Source organism: Tursiops truncatus, chromosome 14 (assembly GCF_011762595.2).
Source record: "Tursiops truncatus isolate mTurTru1 chromosome 14, mTurTru1.mat.Y, whole genome shotgun sequence".
NCBI lineage: Eukaryota > Metazoa > Chordata > Mammalia > Artiodactyla > Delphinidae > Tursiops > Tursiops truncatus.
Genome location: NC_047047.1, coordinates 25,718,706 through 25,741,185, shown reverse-complemented (window position 1 = coordinate 25,741,185; position 22,480 = coordinate 25,718,706). Strand labels below are relative to the sequence as shown.

At 49.7% G+C, this 22,480-nt stretch overlaps 1 protein-coding gene across 7 annotated transcripts in view; it reads left to right on the top strand.

Moving 5' to 3' along the window:
* The first annotated feature begins 8,413 nt into the window (after positions 1 to 8,413).
* Positions 8,414 to 22,480, top strand: part of TET3 (tet methylcytosine dioxygenase 3) — a 117,771-nt gene continuing 103,704 nt past the window's right edge. For 3 of the 7 annotated variants that reach the window (XM_033838171.2, XM_033838172.2, XM_033838167.2), the window contains exons 1-2: positions 11,566 to 11,823; positions 12,644 to 13,369. In XM_033838171.2, coding sequence (XP_033694062.1) covers positions 13,067 to 13,369 — 303 coding nt within the window. In that variant the 5' untranslated portion in view covers positions 11,566 to 11,823; positions 12,644 to 13,066. Of the gene's footprint in view, positions 8,530 to 10,067; positions 10,607 to 11,338; positions 11,360 to 11,565; positions 11,824 to 12,643; positions 13,370 to 22,480 lie in introns of those variants that run through there. The other 4 variants (XM_033838168.2, XM_033838169.2, XM_033838170.1 and 1 more) reach the window with 4 other exon arrangements.

Genomic DNA, 22,480 nt, shown 5'->3' with positions numbered 1-22,480 from the left:
CTGATTAGTGTTGTCTTAGGAGACTAAATCCAGTATTAGCCCCAATAAGGGGAAGGAACTGCATCATTTTCTCCGTAGTCAAATGCACAAGGTGTACCCACAGCATACTTATCAAAAGAAAGAGACAGATTTCTGGTCAACATACAAGCTAGAAATTATTACTCCCAAACAGGCTGCTTTGTTCAAAGACTCTTCCACACTTACCTTTTGAGCCAGTATCTGGGTCCCAGTAGAGAACCAGGTTCTGTTCACCACTCAAGGCCCCAGGTGCTGTGCAGGGTGCTGGGAATACACTGGGTAGCAAGACAGACACACATGTGTACCTTACAAAGGACCTCTTCGCTTACAAAATAAAACGTCTAACCTAGGCTTGAATACCATCTAACTTGTCAGGTTTGTTTCTGAAAGATATTTCTGGCTGCTTTCTAAAATTAAGCTTCTCTTCAAAGGATGGAGAATGAATTCACCGATCGAAAATACTCAGAAAATAATGTAGCTTAGACAAAGGCAATCTCAAAAGAACAATTACTAAGACATTTTAAGCAATGGCCACATAATCTCCCAAGGAGATGATTTACATAAGAACATTTATTTAGAAGTAGACACTCTGGGGACTTCCCTGGTGGTCCAGTGGTTAAGACTCCACACTCTCAATGCAGGGGGCCTGAGTTCGATCCCTGGTCAGGGAACTAGATTCCGCGTGCCACAACTAATACCCAGCGCAGCCAAATAAATAAATATTTTTGTTGTTGTTTTTGTTTTTTTTTAAAAAAAGAAGAAGTAGACATTCTGGGGTGTTTGTGTAGCATGCAAAGGCACATTTTCATGAGAACAAAGTTTTGGCTTCCAGAGGCCAGACACCTTTCAAAGCAGGATGACCAAGTGGTCTGAACCAACTCAGATCTATCGGCTGCTGTCCACTGCCCATGAGCCCTCAGGCTAGGACTGCCCCAGGCATCTACATTTGACAGCACCTGCCTACAGTATCTCCGAATCAAATCAAATTACAAGACTGACACAGCTTAGAAACAAACCTGTTTATTTGCATGGGTTCCCAAGTTGCCAAGGATATTTCATTGATCAAAGACAATTGCTATCATCTAAGTTTCCAGGTTCTCAAAAACAGCACATTCAAGGCTTCCCTGGTGGCGCAGTGGTTGAGAGTCCGCCTGCTGATGCAGGGGACACGGCTTCGTGCCCCGGTCCGGGAAGATCCCACCTGCCGCGGAGCGGCTGGGCCCGTGAGCCATGGCCGCTGAGCCTGTGCGTCTGGAGCCTGTGCTCCACAACCGGAGAGGCCACAACAGTGAGAGGCCCGTGTACCGCAAAAAACCGCAGCGCATTCTGTATGCTTTCTACTTCACACAGCGCTTTCTCATTTATCCTCTCCTTGAAGCCACACCCCAAATCTTGCATTACATATTACCATTTTACAGATAGACTGACGTGCAGTTAAATGACTCACCTGAAGCACACAGCTAGAGAGGCCCCTTGGCGCTTGAAATCAGGTCCTGCAGTTCCTCCTCTGCCAGGCCACAATGGCCTAGACTCCTGGGGAAACGTGTGATGGCTCGTGCAGACACATCCCAGCCTAGCTGCACATTATACCCCCACCCAAGAGTGCCTAGATATTGCCAAGGGCATAATGCCCTGGCCCCTGCTCAGCACGAATCTCCAAGGGTAGGGCCCAGGTAATGGCTTCTTTAAGTCCTTTAGGGTGGCTACAGTGTGCAAAGTCAAAACCATTCTGTTAATCATTATTACTTGGTTCCTGCTCTCTCGAGGACCTGCTTTAAGGCATAAATGTTCCACTTGCCTGTTTTCAAAAATAAGTTTCTATTTCTCAGTTATAAGAATTATATCGATTTATTGTAGAAATTTTAGAAGAAAGGTATAAAGAACAAAAATCATCCACAGACCCATTATTAGTATTTTTATGTATTCCCTTCCAATCTTTGTGCATATTGACTTACAAATTCTTGATAATACAATATATACTGATTATTTTCTTTTGAATTCATATGGTAAATATTTTCCAATATTACCAAATATTTTTCAAAAGCACTATTTTAAGAACAGAAACATTTTTTTTTTTTTTTGCGGTACGTGGGCCTCTCACTGTTGCGGCCTCTCCCGTTGCAGAGCACAGGCTCTGGACACGTAGGCTCAGCAGCCATGGCTCACGGGCCCAGCCGCTCCGTGGCATGCGGGATCCTCCCGGACCAGGGCACGAACCCGTATCCCATGCATCGGCAGGCGGACTCCCAACCACTGCGCCACCAGGGAAACCCTCAAAAGCACTATTTTAATATTAAGACATAAAAGATTTTTAAAGATATGGTCCACAACATTAATAGTGATTAACACTGGACTGCAGATTCTTTTCAGATTTTTCTTTTTGCTCATTTGTGTACTCATTTTTTTATAATTAACTTGTGTTTGTTTACTTTTAAATTAATGAAATTATTATAATGGCTGCATCATGTTCTGCTGTGCTTACATCTTATGAATTAATCATTCTTTAATGTTGGACATTTAGGTTGTTTCCAATTTTGTTGTTATAAATAAGCCTTCCATGAAGACCCTTGTACCTTGATTTTTGTGCACCGCTCTCCTAGCAGTGAGATTATTCAGAGGGTATAAACATTTTGAAGGTATTGACAAGCATGTGAAATTGCTTGCCAAAAGGGTATGTGAGTTTATGGTCTCATCAGCGGCATATCTTGGCAAAGAAAACCGTTAATAGTATTTGCAAAACTGAGTACATTTGATCTTTGAACAACACGGGGGTTAGGGCACTGACACTCTGGGAAGTCCAAAATCCTGGTATAATGTAGTCAGCCCTTTGTAGCCTTGGTTGCTCTGTATCCCTAGTTCTGCATCCTCAGATTCGACCAACTGCAGGTGGTGTAATACTGTAGTATTTACTATTGAAAAAAATCCAGGTTCAGTGGACCCACGCAGTTCAGACCTGTATTATTCAAGAGTCAACTGTATTTTCATTTTGTGATCTGTCAGCTTGCTATGATTATGAATGAGGTTGGACTTTTTATATCTTTTTTGGTCATTTGTATTTGTGAGTGTTCACATTCTTTGCCTTTTTGTCCCCTTGTGGGTGACTTTTTTCTTACATAACACTTTTCCTTTTCATTTGTTTTGTAAATATTTCCCCTGAATTTATGATTTAAGTTGGGTTGTTGACATGCAGAAGGATTTAGTGATTTTATGCTTAGAAATACTTTTCCATTGCTTGATTAGGTAAATAGTTACCATTTTTCTTCTACAGGTCTCAATGAATAAATGCCTGCTTAAGTAAGAAAACTTTTTCTGGTTAAGCAGGATTTTAATGGTCTGAACTAAGAAACAGTCCATCTCCTATAAGAACCAGACTTGGAATTATCAAAACGACGATACTTTTATTGTATACGTTCCTTGAACTACCCCACTCGATACATGTAAAAAAACATGTTGGTAGTTCCCACCTTTGTAGGGAAAAACGTTTAAAAAGCAAACTAGATGACATAGTCTCTCACAAAAGACTGCCCACCCTCAAACTAACAAAAGCACATTTCCACTCTGTATTCAAAAACAGGGTGGGTCTTAGGATGGTACTACTGGGCCTCAGGTAGAAACTTCCTCTCAGGTCAACCCCTGCACCCCCTCCGCCCACCGCCCTGGCCCCATGCCTTGGGTACAAACTCTAATCCTGAGTAGGGTTGCTCTGGCATGTAATATATGGGACATATGGACACTAAAATATTATTTGTTGTTTCTCTGACTTTTGAATTTAACTGGATGCTCTGTATTTTTATTTGCTAAATCTGGCAACCTTAATCCTGAGGTTTTCTTTCAGTGTTGATGTTGGAGGCCACATCCCAGGAGTGCCCACAGACAACAGTAGATAGACCTGGCACCTCTGGCATACCACATGAAGGAATTTACCTGCCTTCCTCCAAAGAGGGCTCTCGCAGCCAAGAGGCCCCAGAGATATTTTCAAAAAAACCCTACTCACTGACTTTTCTACAGAGATCAGCATGTGCTTGTAAACCTGAGCTCTTCTCCAGGTCTCTCAGCGTGTGTGTGTGGGGTGCTTCTAGACTTCCTGTACTTCATTGTTCTTCTTCCTTCTTTTTCCAGCAGCTGTGAGGCTCCTCTTGAGCCTGTGGACCTGGGCAGGCCCTGTCGAGTGCTCACCACTGCTTCACTCAGGTGCCCTTAGCCCACACACATCCCTGTTTTTTGTTTTGTTTTGTTTTTTTATAAATTTATTTATTTATTTTTGGCTGCGTTGGGTCTTCGTTGCTGTGCGCAGGCTTTCTCTAGTTGCGGCGAGCGGGGGTTACTCTTCATTGCGGTGCGTGGGTTTCTCATTGCAGTGGCTTCTTTTGTTGCAGAGCATGGGCTCTAGGTGCGTGGGCTTCAGTAGCTGTGGTTCACAGGCCCTAGAGTGCAGGCTCAGTAGTTGTGGCACACAGGATTAGTTGCTCCGCGGCATGTGGGATCTTCTGGACCAGGGCTTGAACCTGTGTCCCCTGCATTGGCAGGCGGATTCTTAACCACTGTGCCACCAGGGAAATCCCTATATCCCTGTTTGAACGGCCAATCTTTTTGTTCACTGTGGCCTCTTTCTGCCTGAACACCCATTTTCTGTCTTACAGGCTTTTGATTCACTATAAATAATTAGATTGTTTCCCAAAGGCTCAATGTTCAAATTCAAGTTTTACTGTGGTTTGAGATGGCTGAATATCAGGTGGATGTGGGTAATGGCCTAGTCATGCCACCATTAGGACCATCCTAGAAATTGGCGAGTAGACTGAGACATAACCTGATAATCCCCTCCCTGGTTTAGCAGATAAATAGTACAATGTTGGGAACACAGAATACCTCTCCAGGAACGAGGCTAGAGCGACCTTGAATGACTGGATCCATTAGTGCAGGTATTTCCAAGAACCTCTCTCCCAGGTCCATGGGGGACACCGGTGTCCTTTTTATCTCTAGCCTTCTTATCCCTAGCCCCTGTAGACTCCTAAAGCAGAGCTTCTCAATCTTTAGGGCACCTATGTATCACAATGGCTGAGTGGGAAGAAAGGGGTCTCTGGTAGGGGTTCTGAAGATTTGTCCCCCTGCACTGCACTGTTCCTGCAAATGGGACTTGACCCTCACCCATAAAAGGGTATGGGGAAGGGGAGCCTCAAGGATGATAGGGGTTGATATCAAGTTCAGGTCTCAGGTGGGACAAGTAGTCCCCTGCTCAGCAGGAGATGGGATGGAAACAACATACGGAAATAGGTTATTGAGACAAACTGGTTGAAGTTGAACCAATCTTTTAGGGAGGCTCAGCTCTTTCCATGAAGCCTTTGCACTCCTCTAACTGGATTCTCAGGATTTGTAGTTCAGGAATTTCACAATTTTTATTTTCACGTATTTTCTGTGGCTTCCTCCCCCTAACTCCCCACTTTTTTTCTTTTTTTAAAGTTCCTTTTAAAAATGATGACCTCGTTTGAGGATTTGATGTTGAAATTTAACCAAGAGGTAGATCTAGGATCTGAGTGCAGCCACTTTCCCCTCCTGAACCCCAGGCCCTTCTATGCGCTGCTTCCTGGGTCTCTCTGTGGGCCGGTCCCACAGGCGCCTCAAATGGAACATGTCCTTGCTGACCTCGTTTAGCAAACTGCTCCTCCTCTAGGCCCCTTGGTGCTACCATCCGCCCTGCTGCTCTTCCAGAAATCTCCTCCCCACCCCTCATCCAGTCAGCCCCTTCCTGTTATTTGATTCCCTAAATCTCTCCAATACGTACTTTTCTTTATCCCCACCACCACTGCCCTAAAGGAGGCCATCATTTTTTTCCCACCTGGGTTCCTGCAACAGCCTTCCAACTGGTTTCTCTGCCTCTGTTCCAAGACCCCAGACTGAAGCTGGCACTGGACAAGATATGGTCCCCATCCACTACACAGTGGATGGGACAGACTGACTCATTCTTATGATATGATTGGTGGGCCCAGTCTCGAGAGATCATCAAAGGCTTCCCAGGGTGTCACCTGGGTTTAGCCAGGAAGGATGAGTGGGAGTGAATGGCAAGAAGGCAGGAAATGCTTCTGCCACAGCTATGCTGTTTTAGTAGTTTCTTTACTAGGCAGGCCCCTAGTGACATATATACCGAGTCCCTTCCTTTTCTGGATTCTTTTTTAGTTTACACATTAATTTCTACTGAGTTTGCTCCACTGTCACTCTCCTCTCCCACCATGCTTCCCTCAACTCAGGTTTCTTTCTACTAATCTAAATCTCTGAACAGGCATAGTGGGAGGAATGACACCCATTAGAGTGGAAATCTCAAATATATGTCCCCAGGAGGGAGAAATGCTCTTGAAATGGGCAGAATTGATTGCATTAACACATGCCTCAAATACACACACACACACACACACATCCACCGCACACATATGCACACATACTATTCCCTGTGCATTAATTATTAGTGCTGTTAACCAAATATTTTTGCTTCTCCTTCCAGGCACATGGGAGCATTGCACCTATGGCATTCCCCTGCTCCCTTATGACTTGCTTTGGCCAATGAAGTCAGAACAAAAGTGATGTGTGTTACTTCCAGGTAAATGCTTTAAGAGTTAGTGCTCATTGGCCCCACCCTCATTTCCTGCCTTCAGGGTTGAGGAGGCAACATGCTAGTTGCAGCAGCCTGAGTCCTTAAGTGGCTATGGAAAACAGAGCTCCTGTTGGTCCCCAGTAGACATATTTCATGATGGAGAAATAAAGTTTTGTCAAACCACTGAGACCTGGGGATTGCTTCTTACTCTAGCACAACTTAACTGATCCTGACTGATACACCCAGTCAAATCAAGGTTTGGGGGGCACCAAGGCCTTTATTCCTGTTGGGTATTCAGCATCTTGAGTCTCCGAGTCAATTGAAGCTCCCATCCTCCTGCCCGGCCCCCTTAGGCTGGAAGATTTCCAGGTTATTCAATCTCTTTCCCATTATGAAGGGGACACTTGCATGCTCCTTGTAAGTTATGTACCTATTTTATTGAACCTAAATTCAAACTGAAGTCACAGAAATAGCTATAAGACATGAAAGCATTTGCTGAGTTATCCAAAAGCATAATCTAGATACCCTACATGTGTCGCACTAACCAGGGCATGTCCAAAAGCAATGCACTAACGAATCTCCCTTTCACCAAAAGCAAAATGCCAGTTTCTTCCCCCAGAACAGCCCTGGCACTGGTAGGCTAATTTCAGAGGTCCTGGATTGAAGGCCTGATTCTGACACTTAGTAGTGAATGACCTTGGAAAAATTACCCCTCTGAGTCCCAGTTCCCCTATCTGCAAAACGGTTATAATAACAATAATAATTATGTCATAGAAAGAAAAGGAAAGTAACATTTGCACATTTGGTGTACAAGCCACTCTGCAGACAGAACTGGAAAGGGTGTGGAAGTGCTTTGCAAAGGGAAAGCTCTATGCAGATGTAAGGTGATAATATTTTAAACCAACACATGACCAAAGAAGAACACAACAAAAATCAAATGAACGTCCCAATGCCTTCAGTCTTTAACACGAAGCTCAAGTGTGGACATTGGAGTATATTTACGTTTCTGCAAAAGGTCCCGTAATACAAAACTCATTCTTCAAATAGGACAAATTGCTTATTAGCTAAAGGGAAGGAGTGAAGCCAAGTGCCTCAGAGGAGGTCAGTCACGTTCAATCATTTGCAGGTTGGGCAAACACCCAGCAGTGGCGGCTCCACGCGGTGGCTTCCTGAAGAACCACACGCGCGCACATCCAATTACACTTCTTGTGTCCTTTGCCCAGTGCGGAATTAACTTCAGTTCATCAATGGAAGCCCTACTTATTCCCCAGCCCCACCTCCGTCCCCATCCAGCGAAACGCCCCCTGCCAATTCTGTAGCGCCTGCAGTCCCTCGGGCTCTTCCTTCTCGAGACGGGATTTCCCTTTCTAGTCCCTGAGGCAGCAGCGCAGCCAGGTCCTAACCTCACCGGAGCAATTGCCTAAAAGGCTCTGCCCTCGGCCACTGGGGGTGGGGCCCGCCAAGCCGATTTATAAAAGGAGCCTCCCGGGGTCTGCCTCCTCTAAGCGCCTCCGGCGTGATCTTGGCCGGCGCCTAGGTGCTGAACTTGCTTCTCGCCGGCTTCTCAAACTTGAGGGTGCAACGCCTGAAGGGCTTGTTAAAACAGAACGCTGGGCCCCACCCCCAGAGTTTCTGCTTGAGTAGGTTTAGGGTGGGGTCCGAGAGCTTGCATTTCTAACAAGTTCCCCAGGTGTTGGTGACGCTGCGGACCTGGGACCACACTTAGTGAACCACTCACTGCCTCTGGTTTCAGGCTGCTTTCAGATAGAGAGGCTCGCTCGCCACCTCCACGCCGGTCCCAGCTGTTCTCCTGCCCTGAGCGCTCCTCCAGTAGGGATAACCCGGCGGCACAGGAGGCTGCAGACCTAGGAAGGCAGGGCCTGAGGAGTTTGGAGTGCATTTTGAGGGCCCCTGAAGGGTTCGTGCAGGTAGGAAAGCAAGCAGGAATAAACCTTGGAAGCCTGTGGGTGCTTGGCGTTACTGGGATATTTCATTTATCAGGCTCTACTGACCTCGTGTCTGCATTGAACACGTATTGATTGGGTGCTTAGCTTTAGAGTTACAAAGGTGAAAAGACAGGGTCCCAGCCCTCCAAGGGCTCATAGTAACTGGGAGGGAAATGTGCAAATGATTACGATACTGATAAGATTTTCCTAGGGAGGCAGCGTCAAACTTCTGGGGAGGGAGAGTGTGTGGGACTCTGGAATCTGTCTGAAGAGCTGGAAGAGGTTTCATGGCATTTAAGCCGAGACCTGCAGGATGAATGGGAACTTGGCGGGTAGAAGGAGTAACTGGGAAGGGGTTGAAGTGGGAAGGGGTTTCCTTGGGTAGAAGGAATGAATGACAAGACTGCTGAAATACAAGGCTCCAGAGAGAGACTGACAGCACATCTCAGACCTGGGACTGGTTTTCCCTCCTACCTCTCTGGCCGCTCCTTCTGTCTCCTTTGCTGGCCCCTTGTCAGCTGCTGTTCCTCATGAGCTGGTGTTCGCCAGGGCTCTGGCCTGGCTGCCTTTTCTTCTCACTCTCCATGTCCACTCCTAGTGAGGTCCTCCACACCTGAGGCCTCACGAGCTGCTCCCTGTTGGGGCCCACAGCCCCAGCCTCACCTCCTCAGCTCCACACTCAGCTCCACGCAGATGTCCCCAGGCATCTTTCCTCCTGTACTCTGCCTTGGTGAATGGCACCAGCATCCATCTTGTTACCTAAGCCAGAGGATTTAGTAAAATGACCCTTTCATAGATAGCTGGTGAAGAGTAAACTGGCACAGCAAATTGCTGGTGCCATTCACCAAGACAGAAAACAGGAGGAAAGATGCCGGGCTCAAATTCTGAGTCTACAGTTCACTAGCTGAGTAACCTTGGGCAAATTACTTAATCTATTTCCTTATCTGTAAAGTGGGTTTAAAGGTAGTATGTACCTCACAGGGTTTTTATGTGGATTAAACAATAATTGTTACTTACTAAGCACTATGTTAAGTACTTTACTTGGATTCCTTTGGAGATGATGAGTACCTTGTCCAAGGTCACTCTGCTACCAAGTGGCAGAGCCAGGCCTGGAACCCACAGTTCCCTGACTCCTAAGCCACCCTCTTCATTGTCACACTATCTGGAGATTGTCTATCAAATAGGGAAATACTTGCAATATAATGTTAAGTAAAAAGTGGACAGCAAGCTGCATAACCATTGTGAGTACAGCCATGTTATTATTTTAAAAAAGGAAATAATCTACAATAGAAAAGGCTAGAAGGAAATATAGCAAAAGGTTAAATGTTGTATTGGGGTTATTTTTGTCTTCTAATTTTCTATTGCCTGTTTTCTTTAATATACATAATTTTTGCTAAAAATAAAATACTTAAAACGTTAAACGTTCATTACATAAAAAACAAAGTCCACAAACTGTTCTCATGTTTGACTGAAAATTGCACTCTATTGGTATCTCTTCTCAGTTCTAGTCTTACTTCCCTGAACAGAAATTCTTTCCTACTCTCAAAGGCCAGAGTAGGAAGTAGGTATTGCAGCCATGTTCACCGCCCTCCCACAGCTGACAACCTGGCCACTGGAGCAGGCTGTCAAAATCAGGCCTGTGGGGAGGGAAGTTCCAGACGGAACCCGGGCTTCTCCTACTGCCTAGGGCTTTCTGGACAGCGCTACTTGAGATCAATTACTTTTTTTTCTTCTTCTTTTAAATAACCGGCCGAATGCTCTTTTTCCAGTTTTGGCTGAGTTGTTAGCTTCATCCCGGTGGCGACGCCTGCCAGATACCTGGTTCCTTGAACACCGCCCAAACTGGTCAGGCCAGTCCGCCCGTGGTTGTTTCTGCCAGGACTTGCCCGTGTTTGGGTGTGTGTGGGGTGTGTGTGTGTGTGTGTGTGTTAGAGACCCACCCTTCTCCCCAGCAACCCAGGTAGGTGGAAGGAAGCTTCGGGGACCAGCCTGGCAGTCAGGCCCGATGGGTGGAGCTGAATTAATCTAACCTGGAATTTCAACTTGGCCTGAACAACAGGTGAGGGGAAAAAAAGCAGTAGAGAGAACCGGCAGTTTGGCAACTGGAAAATATTCTTACGCCTTGCCCCTTGGCTGGAAAATAGCCCGGGGTGACTTTTCAAAGTGTCTGCGCTGGGTTATAGGGCTCGGTTGCGCCACGGCCCCCTCGGTGGCTGTCCGAGCCCCTCCTGAACGCTGTCCTCCTCGGTTACCCTCCGCGACGCGCCCGTTTCCCCTCCTCTGGGAGGCAGGGCGGGGGTATCGGATTAGTCTTTGTTTTCGAAGCGAAAGAGCCGAGAGCGGCGCGGGGGAGGCTCGCGATGGTAGGGGCCCGGGGTCCGCCTGGGTAGGGCGCTCGGTCGTCACCCCCGCGAGGGTGCCTCCCGGCTGGCCCTCGGCCTCTTCTCGCGGGTATCCCCTCCTAGCCGGCCAGGCTGACTCGGTACGCAAACGCGCGATGTACCCCATTGTCCTGCCTCGGAATGAGCGAGCGAGCGGCTGCCAGGAGAGGGGGGTCAGTCGGGCCCGGAGCTCAGGACTCCCGGGGGCGCCGGGGCCGTCCCAGGCCGCTCGGCCCGCAGGGAGTGGCAGGAAGTGGGGACACCGAGGCCAGCTCCGCCGAGGGCCTAGACTGGGAGGTCCGCGTGCCCCACCCCGCGCCGCCCGCCGCGCCCGCCCGGGCTGCAGAAGCGCCGGAGGGCGGTGGCGGCCAACCGGAGGAGGGCGGCCGGGTCCCGGGAGGACCGACCGCTGGGGAGGGGAAGTACTGCAGGTGCAAAGGCGCGGCGTCCGGGCCGGGCCCTGCCCCCACCCGCTCGAGGACTGCCCGCGCCGTCCCCTCCCCCTCCGCGGAACTCCCCCCTCGCGTAGCCCCGAGCCCGGCGGAGAGGGCGGCGGCGGGGCCGGCGGGGCTCGGCGGGGCCGCACGTGCGCGCCCTCCCGGGCGGGGGAGTCCCCGGGCGAGCACGTGCCGCGGCGCGCGGGGGGCGGGGAGTCCCGCGGACGCCTTCATTGCTGCTGCTGCTGCTGCCGCCGCGGCCGCCGCTGCCTCTTCCTTCCTCCTGCGCCGTCCCCTCCTCGGCCCGGGCGGGGGGCTCCGTGCGCCGAGCTCGGCCGGGCCAGGCGCTCCAGGAGGCGGGCGCCCCAGGCGGCGGCGGCGGCCGCGACGGTGGTGGCGGCGGCGCGGGCCGGGAAACTTTGCCCCTTTGTGCGCTCCGCCCCGGAGGCGGCGGGCAGGTCGGTGCAGTCGGTGCCTTTCCGGCTCCGGGGTGGGGGAGGGGAGGCGTGGGGGGGGGGGGCCCGGCCCGCGGGGGAGGGGACGGCCCGGGGGCCGGCCGGGGGGCCGCTACTTTGTTGCGGGAGACTAGGCGGGGGTGCTGTGGATCACAGTGTAGCGGAGCCGGGCGGGGGCGGCGGGGCGGGGCGGGGGCTGCGGAGCCGCCGGAGCCGAGCGGCCGAGGCCCCAGAACAAAGGAGCCCGAGAGGCTGCGCGCGCGCGCCGGGCCTGAGCCGGAGCGCGCCCCCCTCCTAGCGCCCCCTCGTCGGAGCGGGCCGCCCTCACGGGTCCGGCCGTCGGGCGGGGAGCGCGGCTGGGCGGCCGGCGCGGGCTACCCCGGGCGCGCCCCTCTCCAGGCCGCTTCCGTGCAGGGGGCGCCCGGGCAGCCCCGCCGAGTGAAGCTCTCTGCAAACTTTATTTTGAAAGCTGTGCTCCCTTGGGGAGGGCCTAGCGACCTCCAGTGAGGGGTGTGTGGGAATTTTGGCAAAACTCTCCCAAGCCCATGGGGGTGGGGCGGAGGACAACTTTCTTAGAAATCTCACCTTGACCACCCCATTAAATTCGCCGTCCAGGTTTCCTTACCACCTCGTCAGGCCCTAGGCCTTCTCCCTCAGGGAGCGGGTGCTAGTGTGCCCTGCCAGAGGTTCTGGGCAGAACTTCATGAGAGCAAGCCCATTCTCTTCCCCCATCTTCCCTTTTCCCAGAAGCAGGAAGAGGTAACATGTGAAAGTTGTCCCCGAGCCCCGAGTGATGCGCTTCCCCTTTCTGTCTCTTTTGCAGGCAGCGCTGCCTTCTCCATCATCCTGACCCGGGAGAAGAAATACAGGAGGAGAAACTCCTCACCCTGCCCTGCCCCCATCACACACCTACTGGCACACCTCATGCCTGGGTCCAGAGTGGGTGAGGGTGAAGAACCCACCCATCCAAGATGATCCCGTCTCTGGGGACTGCCGCTGGTGTCCTCCCCCAGATCCCGGGCCCCATCAGGTGGGAGAGTGGCCCCCAACTGAGTCCTATCAGACTGCTGCAGAGGAGGTGAAGAGGGGTTGAGAAGAGGCACCCATCCCGGAGCCTGGAGCTACTTGCCTTCACCCTGTAGATTTTGACTGCTTTAGGAGAGAAGGACCTGTTGGTGGCCTTTGGAGGCAGGAAGCTGGACTGTGGCTCTGTCCCAGCACCTATGCCCCCACCTCTGGCAGCGTCATGAGTCAGTTTCAGGTGCCCCTGGCAGTCCAGCCAGACCTGCCAGGCCTTTATGACTTCCCTCAGGGCCAGGTGATGGTAGGGGGCTTCCAGGGGCCTGGGCTCCCAATGGCTGGGAGTGAACCGCAACTCCGAGGGAGTGGAGATGGGCGGAAGAAAAGGAAACGGTGTGGTACTTGCGAGCCCTGCCGGCGGCTAGAAAACTGTGGGGCTTGCACCAGCTGTACCAACCGCCGCACACATCAGATCTGCAAACTGCGCAAGTGTGAGGTGCTGAAGAAAAAAGTGGGGCTTCTCAAGGAGGTAAGATGGATCTTGCGTGGCTGCCCTGACCCTTCTTGAGGGTGCTGTGTTCACAGGGGTCTTGCTAAAGCCAGTTAAGCCCGTTCTCCCGCTTTGATCCTCCTGGTCCAGCTTTGAGTGGGGCCATAAATAGGAGTGTTGCTGTCTTTGGAAGCTGCTTTAGGCTCCTTTGCCGGGCCGACAGTTGATGGGAGAGGAACCGGGTTGTAGAGGGCTCTGAGCTAGCAGTCTCATCTCTGATGTTTGCATTTGATGCAGGACAATGATATCCAGCTTTATCTCTAGAAGTTTCTTGTCCTGCTTGAAGCCTTAGATGTGTTTCAAGGTCACACCAATGCTTGGGTGATGTGGGGAGTGATGGTGTCAGGTAAGGGTTGGAGGCTGATGGGTTTGGAAATGAAAATTTGGAGTGACACGGTGTTTTTTATGCTTCCCTGATGGAGTGGGATGTTTCTTTCCCTAAATCTTTTTGGGTACCATCATTTTTGGGATGATACCTAAAAGTGTTTGGGAACTTAATGAGAAACCCATGATTTGGGTTCCCCTACTAAACAGTACTTCTTGAGGTCAAGGACCATTTATCTCTGTGTTCTCAGGGCCTGGCTCAGTTCCTTGGTGTGTAGTAAGCACTCAGATACTAATTGAATGAATGAATGATTGTTTTTGAGACACTGTCAACCCCAGGAAGGAGTACTTCCTTAATTATGAGCAGGGAGGCAGAGAGAGGGAAGGAGTTGGAATGAGAGCAGAGGAGGAAGTGGAGAGGCAGTGACCCTGCACTGGCCATCTTTCCTTTCCATTCTGGTGGTGGGCTGCCAGCATGAGGTTGGTAGCAGCTGTAACAGCGGAGAGTTGGCAGAGGTAGGGACGAGTGAAGTTGAGCAGCTTGGGAGGAGCAGTGTAGCGGCCGAGGTTGCTCCAGGCAGCGGAACTGGCGCTGGACAGAGACGGAGGCCTGCACAGTCTGTGGGACTCCCCCGCTCTGCCACTGATTTGTCCGAGGGCTCGGACAACTCAGGTCCCCTCTCTGGGTCTGTCTTCTGCCTGGGGAGATGCAGGCGTTGTGCTTGATGGCCTTTGAAGCCCTCTCTAGCTGGGCTGGAAACCGCTGTACTTCTGAGAGCCGGGGTACCTGTGGCTTCCATGGGCTGGCGGCTTGCACTCAGGATTTCCCTGACTGCTGAGTTCAGAGCTGTGCCGCCAGCTTGGTGGGGCTGTGGTCCCGTGGCTGGGAAGAAAGATCCAAGTGTTTTGGTCAGGAAAGTGGGTGTTGCTGGGATGTTTCTGCCCCTTCTCACCTTGTCTCGCCCACTCCCTGTGGAAGCTGCATATCACGGTCCAGGGACGGCGGACTGATGCTGTATTTCCCCGGTCTCAGGTTAAAGCAGACATCTGGATCACATCTGCAGCTCCCCAGCCCAGCCTGGGAGACCGTGTCCAGCTCCTTTATGTTGCTGGTGTTTGGGGGAGTTGGCATCCTGCTGGCCCAGTGCTCTGTGAGTCATTTCTGAAAGGGAGGTGGGATCAGGGGTAGGCTTCACTCCTGGGCATGAGATCTCGTGTTTTGGTATAAGTAGGACCTGCCTCGGCTACCTTGTGAAGCTTGATTCCTTTGCTTGCTTCCTGGTAGGATTTACCTCCTTCTCTTCCACCTTTCTCTCACTCCGTTCCTCTCAAACCCTGGGGGATGAAGCGGGCTCAGCTTTCTGGGCTGGAACACGTGGCTCTTGTGAACTGTGTTTAAGCTCTTCTTTCGGCAAAAATGAGGCATACCTGAGTGAAAGGGGCTGGGAGTGAAGCCAGGGGCCTGTCATCCTTGCGTGTAAGCTGCTGGCCTGGGCTTCCGGTGGTCGTGGTTAAGAGACCGGGGATCTGGCTTGGCTCAGGCTTAGAGACAACCCGGCGGAGAGATGTCTGCATCCCTGTGGACCTTGCCGTGGCCGGCTGCCCCTCTAGGCCCCCAGGGTCAGGAAAATGTGGCTGGTGTCCTGTGATCCCCCCTGGACAGAGGGTCCACGTGCTGATCTGTGCACCTGTGCTGTCCCATGACAGAGTTCTCCCAGTTTCTGGAGAAACAATGGAAAGGGGACAATGGAGTGAGCTTTGTCTTAAAGTTAACTTTCTTTGACTTAAAGAGCAGTACTTTGTTTTAAGGATAGATACTTTCTATTTCTTGATGTTTAAAAGTGTGCTTTTTTTTAATGAAATGGAGGTGTTGATAAAAATTAGATCTATTTTTTTTTAAAGTCTTTACTTGGCAAAATACAAAATGGTAACTAGTGTCTGTCTCCACAATTTTTTTAAATTGGTCCTTGAAGGCTGAAACTGTGGGAACCACTGTCCAGGCTACACTGCATTTGACGAATGTATCTCTGGCAGAGTTGACAGGCCCGAGAGGCTGTGCCTGAGTGAGGGAGCCCAGGGAACCAGCCCAGCGTTTACAGCCCCCAGGGGACTGCTGAGACCTTCACTAGGTCTGAGCAGCCATGTAGCAGAGGGGACCTGTCCCAGGATTTGGGAGGTCAGCAAAGGAGGAGACCCGTAGAACTTTATTGTTTTTCAAGCTGTACATGCTGTTTATTATTTTACTTTTTTAAATTTTATTTATTTTTTTATACAGCAGGTTCTTATTAGTTATCCATTTTATACATGTTAGTGTATACATGTCAATCCCAATCTCCCAATTCATCCCCCCACCACCACCCACCCCCATCCCAGCCACTTTCCCTCCTTGGTGTCCATGTGTCCGTACGTTTGTTCTCTACATCTGTGAGACCCATAGAACTTTAGAACTTGGCCCCTGCTCTTCAGGTGGGACAAGACACAGCATCCCAGGAGCCTCTTGGGAATCAGACCCTCTCTTTGCACCTGTGCTTCTCAGCGTCTCCTCTTCTGGGCACCTTTCTTTACTTCCATCCTGTCTCTACGTCCTCCAGCTTCCTTTGGGGCTTCTTCTGAGCTATCTGCTGACAGCTGCTTTGTGTCATCCTGTGAGGGGGGAACATTACCTTGACTATCTTGTCTTCCTTCCCTGCTCCTCAATTTTTTACCCAGTGCGGGTAGGTGGTGCAGCAGAGCCCATCTACTCAGAAAAGTTCAGCATTTTAGTAGTAGAGGCAGCTCCCAGGGCTGGTCCTGTCCACCACAGATGTAGGTGACTACTTACTTCTCTGGGCCCTAAAGAGAGGTAACACACCTGAAGGTGTTCATTCCTGTAACTGAGGTCTTCCTTCCTAGTTCCAGGGAGGATTGAGATCCTAGGCTGATGTCGGAGGCTATTTGACTTCCACATTCTTTTTACCTGAGTGGTGGCTTGTAGCACAGTGAAGACGGCTGATTAGAAAAGTAGGATTTGGTGAGTGTGAAGATACAGAACCCAAAGTAAGGGCTGTGCCGCTGACTCTCTTGAGCATTGGTTTTTTCATATGTCAGATGGGATAACCCTTCTTTGTGAGGATTAATTGAGATAAAATATGCAGAACGTCTAGCACATGGTAGGTAATCAGTGCACGGTGACAACACATTCCTAGAACATCTAGAAAAGAATTAATCTTTATGCATAAAAATTGTGTCTGTTAGTCTCTGAGCTTTAATTGTTTATTAAATGTTTGTTTCAAGACATCCCTGCTTGCTCATAGAACTGTGGGGCCAGGCAAAGGGAGGGAGACATTTGCCGGCCTCTTTGCTGGGGGAGGAGGCTGGACACCCAGGAGCAAGGAGCCGCTGTGGCCCAGGGCCTGACTGAAAAGTTGCTCATGGTGAGGGACGTAAATGTCTGATAAAAAGGGTAGGAGAAAACCCCTTTGTGAGAAAAACTTCCCTAGAAGTATGTATACATAAGGCTGGAAGCACGACCGAGAATGGGTGAGAAATGAAGGGAAATAGAAATATATATGGTGTGTCTAGCCCTCAGCCAGTTGAATTTAGTGGCTGAAACAAAGCTCTATGCCAGTTTTGAGACAGGATACCTTGGAATCGGGGATCTCTCAACAATATCAGAACCTGACCACTTCTTGCCTCACCTGCTAGTAGCTCTGGCTTCCTGAAGATGGAGGCTATGAGGAGGGATGCTGTCAGGCGGCACCAGTTCCCACCAGCAAAGGAAGAATTGATTGGTAAAGTAGAAGTGATGAGACTCTTTAGAGAAAGGGACCCCATCTCAGCATTTCTGAATCCAGTGAGAAGCTTGGGCAAGGAGAGGTGTTTACCATAGACTTTAGAAAATTGTTTTTCGGTTGTAAACAGTTTTAACCCCATGGCTACAGACTCTAAAAGGGAAGTTAGCTGGAGGGGTAAGATTGCTTTTGAAAAAGGAAATGCTGACTTAACTGTCCTAAATGGTGCCCTAAGGAGGAAGGTGGTGGGACTGGGGAAGATCTGAACCGTCCATGTGGCTGCTTGGGCTGCTGTCTATGAGTGCAGATAGTAAAAGACCGTGCTTTTTACATGGAAAGGGGTGCGCTTCAAGTGTAGTCTGACGCTTTAAGAGGGACATAAGAGAGTCCAGTGGCCAGAATGTGCTGAGGTGGTGGAAAATGCTCAAGACAATAAAAGGCTTTTATATATTCCCAGCAAGAGCATAGAAAGAAGAGACAGTCTTACAGCTTTGGAGCAGAACTAGTGACAGAGAGAGAGAAGCCACTAGATCCCTGTCATGCCAGGGAGTATAAACTGGGGAGAGACCACAGCATGTGTGGTTAGGAAAGGAGAGCCAGCTACCCTACCTGAATCTGAGTCATTCACTCCCTACTGCACACCTTCAGATATACTCATGGAATGATATCGTTATGGAATTCTGATGGTTGGAAGAGGGCCAAAAGACCAGAGACAGGCAGAAAGTTCCATTTTTCAAAGAGATTTTGGAAATTGTAAACCAATGTCAGTTTTTGACAGTTCTAGAGCAGATTTTTTAAAAGGTGGTTCGTGAGATTTAGAAAGACAGTGGTGAGCTTTGAGGGTCCCTGTGGTTCTTTACAAAGAAACTCAGTCAAACCAATGGGCCTGGATTTCTGCAGATAAATGTTATTTCCTGCCAGCTTCGTGGACAGATCAGAGGACCAGTTTTTATTTAAAGTCATCCTGAAGAGGGCACAGGTATAACTGCCTTGTTCAAACTTTTAATCAACCAGTGTGGATCAGGGATTCCATGTTGGGATCGCCTGGATCCCACCCCCAGGGATTCTAGTTTGATTGGTCTTGGGTGGATCTCTACTGGGCTGGGGCTCCCCAGGTGTATCTAATGTGTAGTTACAGTGGAACTCCTCTGACACAGGTGAGAGCTGAATGATGGGCACCCACCTGGACTCTTTACTGCAAATTGCTCACCTGAGTCTTAGGGCACCCGAATGGTTTACAGCCATACTTCCTCCTTGCTAATCAGTGGCCCAGCAGCATCGCATCATCTGGGAGGTTGTTAGAAATGCAGAATCTCAGGCTTTACATCAGAATGACTGAATGAGAATCTGCACTTTAACCACATTCAGGTGATTTGTATGTCCATGAGAGTTTGCGGAGCTGGTCTATGGCATTTCTGTGAGTGGAGAAGGGGACAGAAGTAAGTCTTGATGAACAGAGGTAAAGAACTCCAATTGCAGGGACTTCCCTGGTGATCCAGTGGTTAAGACTTAGCCTTCCGGTGCAGGGGGTGTGGGTTCGATCCCTGGTCGGGGAGCTAAGATCCCACATGCCTCGTGACCAAAAAATCAAAACATAAAACAGAAGCAATATTGTAACAAATTCAATAAAGACTTTAAAAATGGTCCATATCAAAAAAATCTTTAAAGAAAAAAGACGTAATGGGAATAAAAATTTGATATATTACACTTAAAAAAAAAGAACTCCAGTTGTCAACAAGGGTAAGGAGGGTGATCCAACCCATTTACCCTGTATGCCAGGGAGACAAGAACATCTTGAGATTTACTTCATGTTTATTCTTGTTTTTCTGGAGTCCATTTCTTTCTAGTCTAGTGAGTTATCAATAAAATAAGCCCTTTAAGAACTTGTGTGTGTGTTCTGAGAACAGTTGGGAAAGGGTTCTCAGAAGACGTCTGCTGCTCAGCAGTCTGACTTGGAACATGGGAGCCCCACGAGAGAGTATTAGCTGGTGGTAGTTGTGAACAGGAGGAGCACACCCATAGAACCCGGGGTCTCATGGAAGGGTCTGGAGGCTTAGGAGCTGAAGGGATGTGTGCCCCCTCTTCCTAAGATGTAGGTAGGAGCAGGTGTGATCAGTGGGTAGGTGGGTGGTGGCAGCGGTAGTAGTGGTGATGCAGATATTTAAGTTGAATGATAGAACAAGGGGTTAAGAAGATTGGGGGCAGTCTGGAACAATGGGCTTCAGCCAAACTCAATGGAATTTAATCAGGGTAAATCCAAAGCTCTGCACTTGTTTTTAAACAAAGAAAGAAATAGCAGGTAGGAATAGCTGAAACTCTGAAAGGTGTGTTGACAGCCTGTCTCTAGGAGCTCTGTCAGAGTAGTCACATGCAGGACAACTGAAGAAGATGAGTTGTTCAGCTCGGACATGAGTGGAGGAACGCAGGCTAAGACGAGTCCTGTGTGGAAGAGGGAGTCAGTTCCTTTGTGTAGGGGAATGTGTGGAACTTTTATTCGAGGGTAGAAGTTAGCAGGTAGACTGAATCCATGTTTGTTTGTTTGTTTGTTTAACATCTTTATTGGAGTATAATTGCTTTACAATGGTGTGTTAGCTTCTGCTGTACAACAAAGTGAATCAGCTATATGTATACATATATCCCCATATCCCCTCCCTCTTGCATCTCCCTTCCACCCTCCCTATCCCATCCCTCTAGGTCATCAGAAAGCACTGAGCTGATCTCCCTGAATCCAGTTTGAAAACAAGAATTTTCTAACATTTATAGCTGTTCCAAGACTGAAGAACCAGCCCTGTGCCTGCGTGGGTCTGCGTAGAGGCTGGATGTTCTGGCTGGGATGTTACAAGGACGTCCTCTGTCAGGCGGGGTCTTCCACACGTGGTGGTCTCTTGCTCAAACTGTGTAAAGTATAACATATTCCTTAGACAACTACATTGCAGAAGAAACATCGCTCTTAGGCCATAACGTTTTTGGTCAATTTCTAGACCTGATTGATCTCAGACCTGGGTTGGAATATGGTCTGTAAACTCTCTGAAAATTTCAGCCAAGTGTGTGAATGTGCAGGGGTATATTTTCTCAGGGGAGAGGGGCTGTGGTTTTCAGCAAATTCTCAAGAGTATTCATGACCTCCCAAATTTAAGAAGCATGCTCTACCTGAGCTGTCCAATATGATAGCCATTAGCCATGTGTGGCTACAAAAATTAAAATTAATGAAAATTAAATTCAGAAACTCAGGCACACTAGCTGCCTTTCAAGTGGTTTGTGTGTTCGATTTTTTATCAATATGAGTAGTTCTACTGGACATGGAGTTTCCCTGCGGGGTCTCTGAACCCTCACTGAAGACTGTTTCTGGGTTGGGGACATAGCTGTCCCAGTTGGTTATTCCTGGAAGGATATTCTGGGATAGGGTTCCTGTTCCCACCCCAAGGTAAGTGGTGAGGGGTATGGAGGGGGCGATGCTTTCCTGGGTTCTAAACAACCCACGGCAAAGCTTATTGCATTTTTTTTTTTTTTTTTAACTGAGCATGCGCTCTTTATTTATTGCTTCCCTTGAAGGCATGGGCCATGTTTTAATTATCTGCTGTGGGGAAAAACAATAGGAATGCGGTGTGGCTCCCCATCTGAAGGTGCTCTCTGAAGCTGCCTGGGGGAAAGTGGCTTCTCCCACCCTCACTGGTACCCAGCAGCCCCAGTGAACCTTGCCTGAGGGCTCTTACTCGGGCACATGCCCCACCCCAAGTCAGCAGTCACCTCTCTGCCTTGGGCCTCTCATCCTGGAGAAGGGAGTGTGGTGGCTGGGTGAGTTGAAAGACCACATCAGGGGTCTCGGGAGTTGTCACTGATTCCTCCTCCCCTTCCCATCACTTCTTTATCGTTCCCTTGTGGACTGAGGGCAGGATGCTCAGGAAGAGAGAAGGTGTTGGAGAGGAATACGACCCCTTTATCTACCTTGAGCCCTGCTGCACTTTGGCTGGGAGAGTCCTTTAGGGTTGCTTTGGGCCTCTGCCTGAGTGTGTCTGTGCAGGGCCCAGGCTGCTGGCACACCTGGAGTGGACACACCCCTCTGTGGCCTTGTCTCCTGTCATTTGCTTAAGAAATCTGATAACCTAAGTTTTTATTAGTCACTGAGGGAGGGAAAAAAAAAGCCGGCGCCCCAGTGTGGGGTAACTGGCCAGCCTTCCGGTGACCACGGGGGGTTGCTTGCTTGCTTCAGGTCGCACAAGCTCTGTTCCTGCGCTGCTGGCTCTGACCTGTACATGTTCTAACTCCCTTGTGCCCTGTCTCCCCACACCCAGCCAGGGAATTCGTGGACAGAATAATGCACCTCCCACTACTAGTAGAGCAGCAACTCTAAATGCTCCAAATGGAAAGGGAGTTGCATTAGGTAGAGTCATTTGGGAGCGTTTGCCAGAATGCACGTGTCCCATAGTCCCCCACCCCATTTAATTACTGCCAGAGGAAGCCTCAGGAAGGGGTGTGGAGATGCTGGGTCAAAAACAAGTAGCAAGGTACCGGACCATAGAGTCTGTTCCCTTCTGAGCCTTTCTTGTGGGAAGGACACTGGGTGGCTCTCTCTGGTCTCATTTTGTTCTGTCTTTTTCTTGATTTCTCTGCCCTTTAAGAGTAAGCTCTGGGTACCCCAGTTCCCTGGTTGATGCTGGGAATGATCCTGGAGCCCCAGAAGAGAGAGGGAATGGCATCCTCTCACCATGAGCCTGGGTCCTGTCTGGATGGTTGACGCTGCAGGATGCGGTGGGGGTGTTGGGAGCCAGTGAGAGGAGAAGAGCTGGTGCTAGGAGGATACGGAGGAGAGGCACCTTCCTGGAATGCTTCCTCAGTCCCAGGACCTCCAGTGTCCCCTGTGCCGGGGGAGGGCAGCTTCTCTCTCTGGCGTCGCTTAAGTTTCCAGAGACAGGACGTCATCTGCTTTGACTGGTAAACCTGCAAGTTGCCTTCCCAGCCTCCTTCAGCACATCTCGCCTGGGACTGGCTGTGTGCG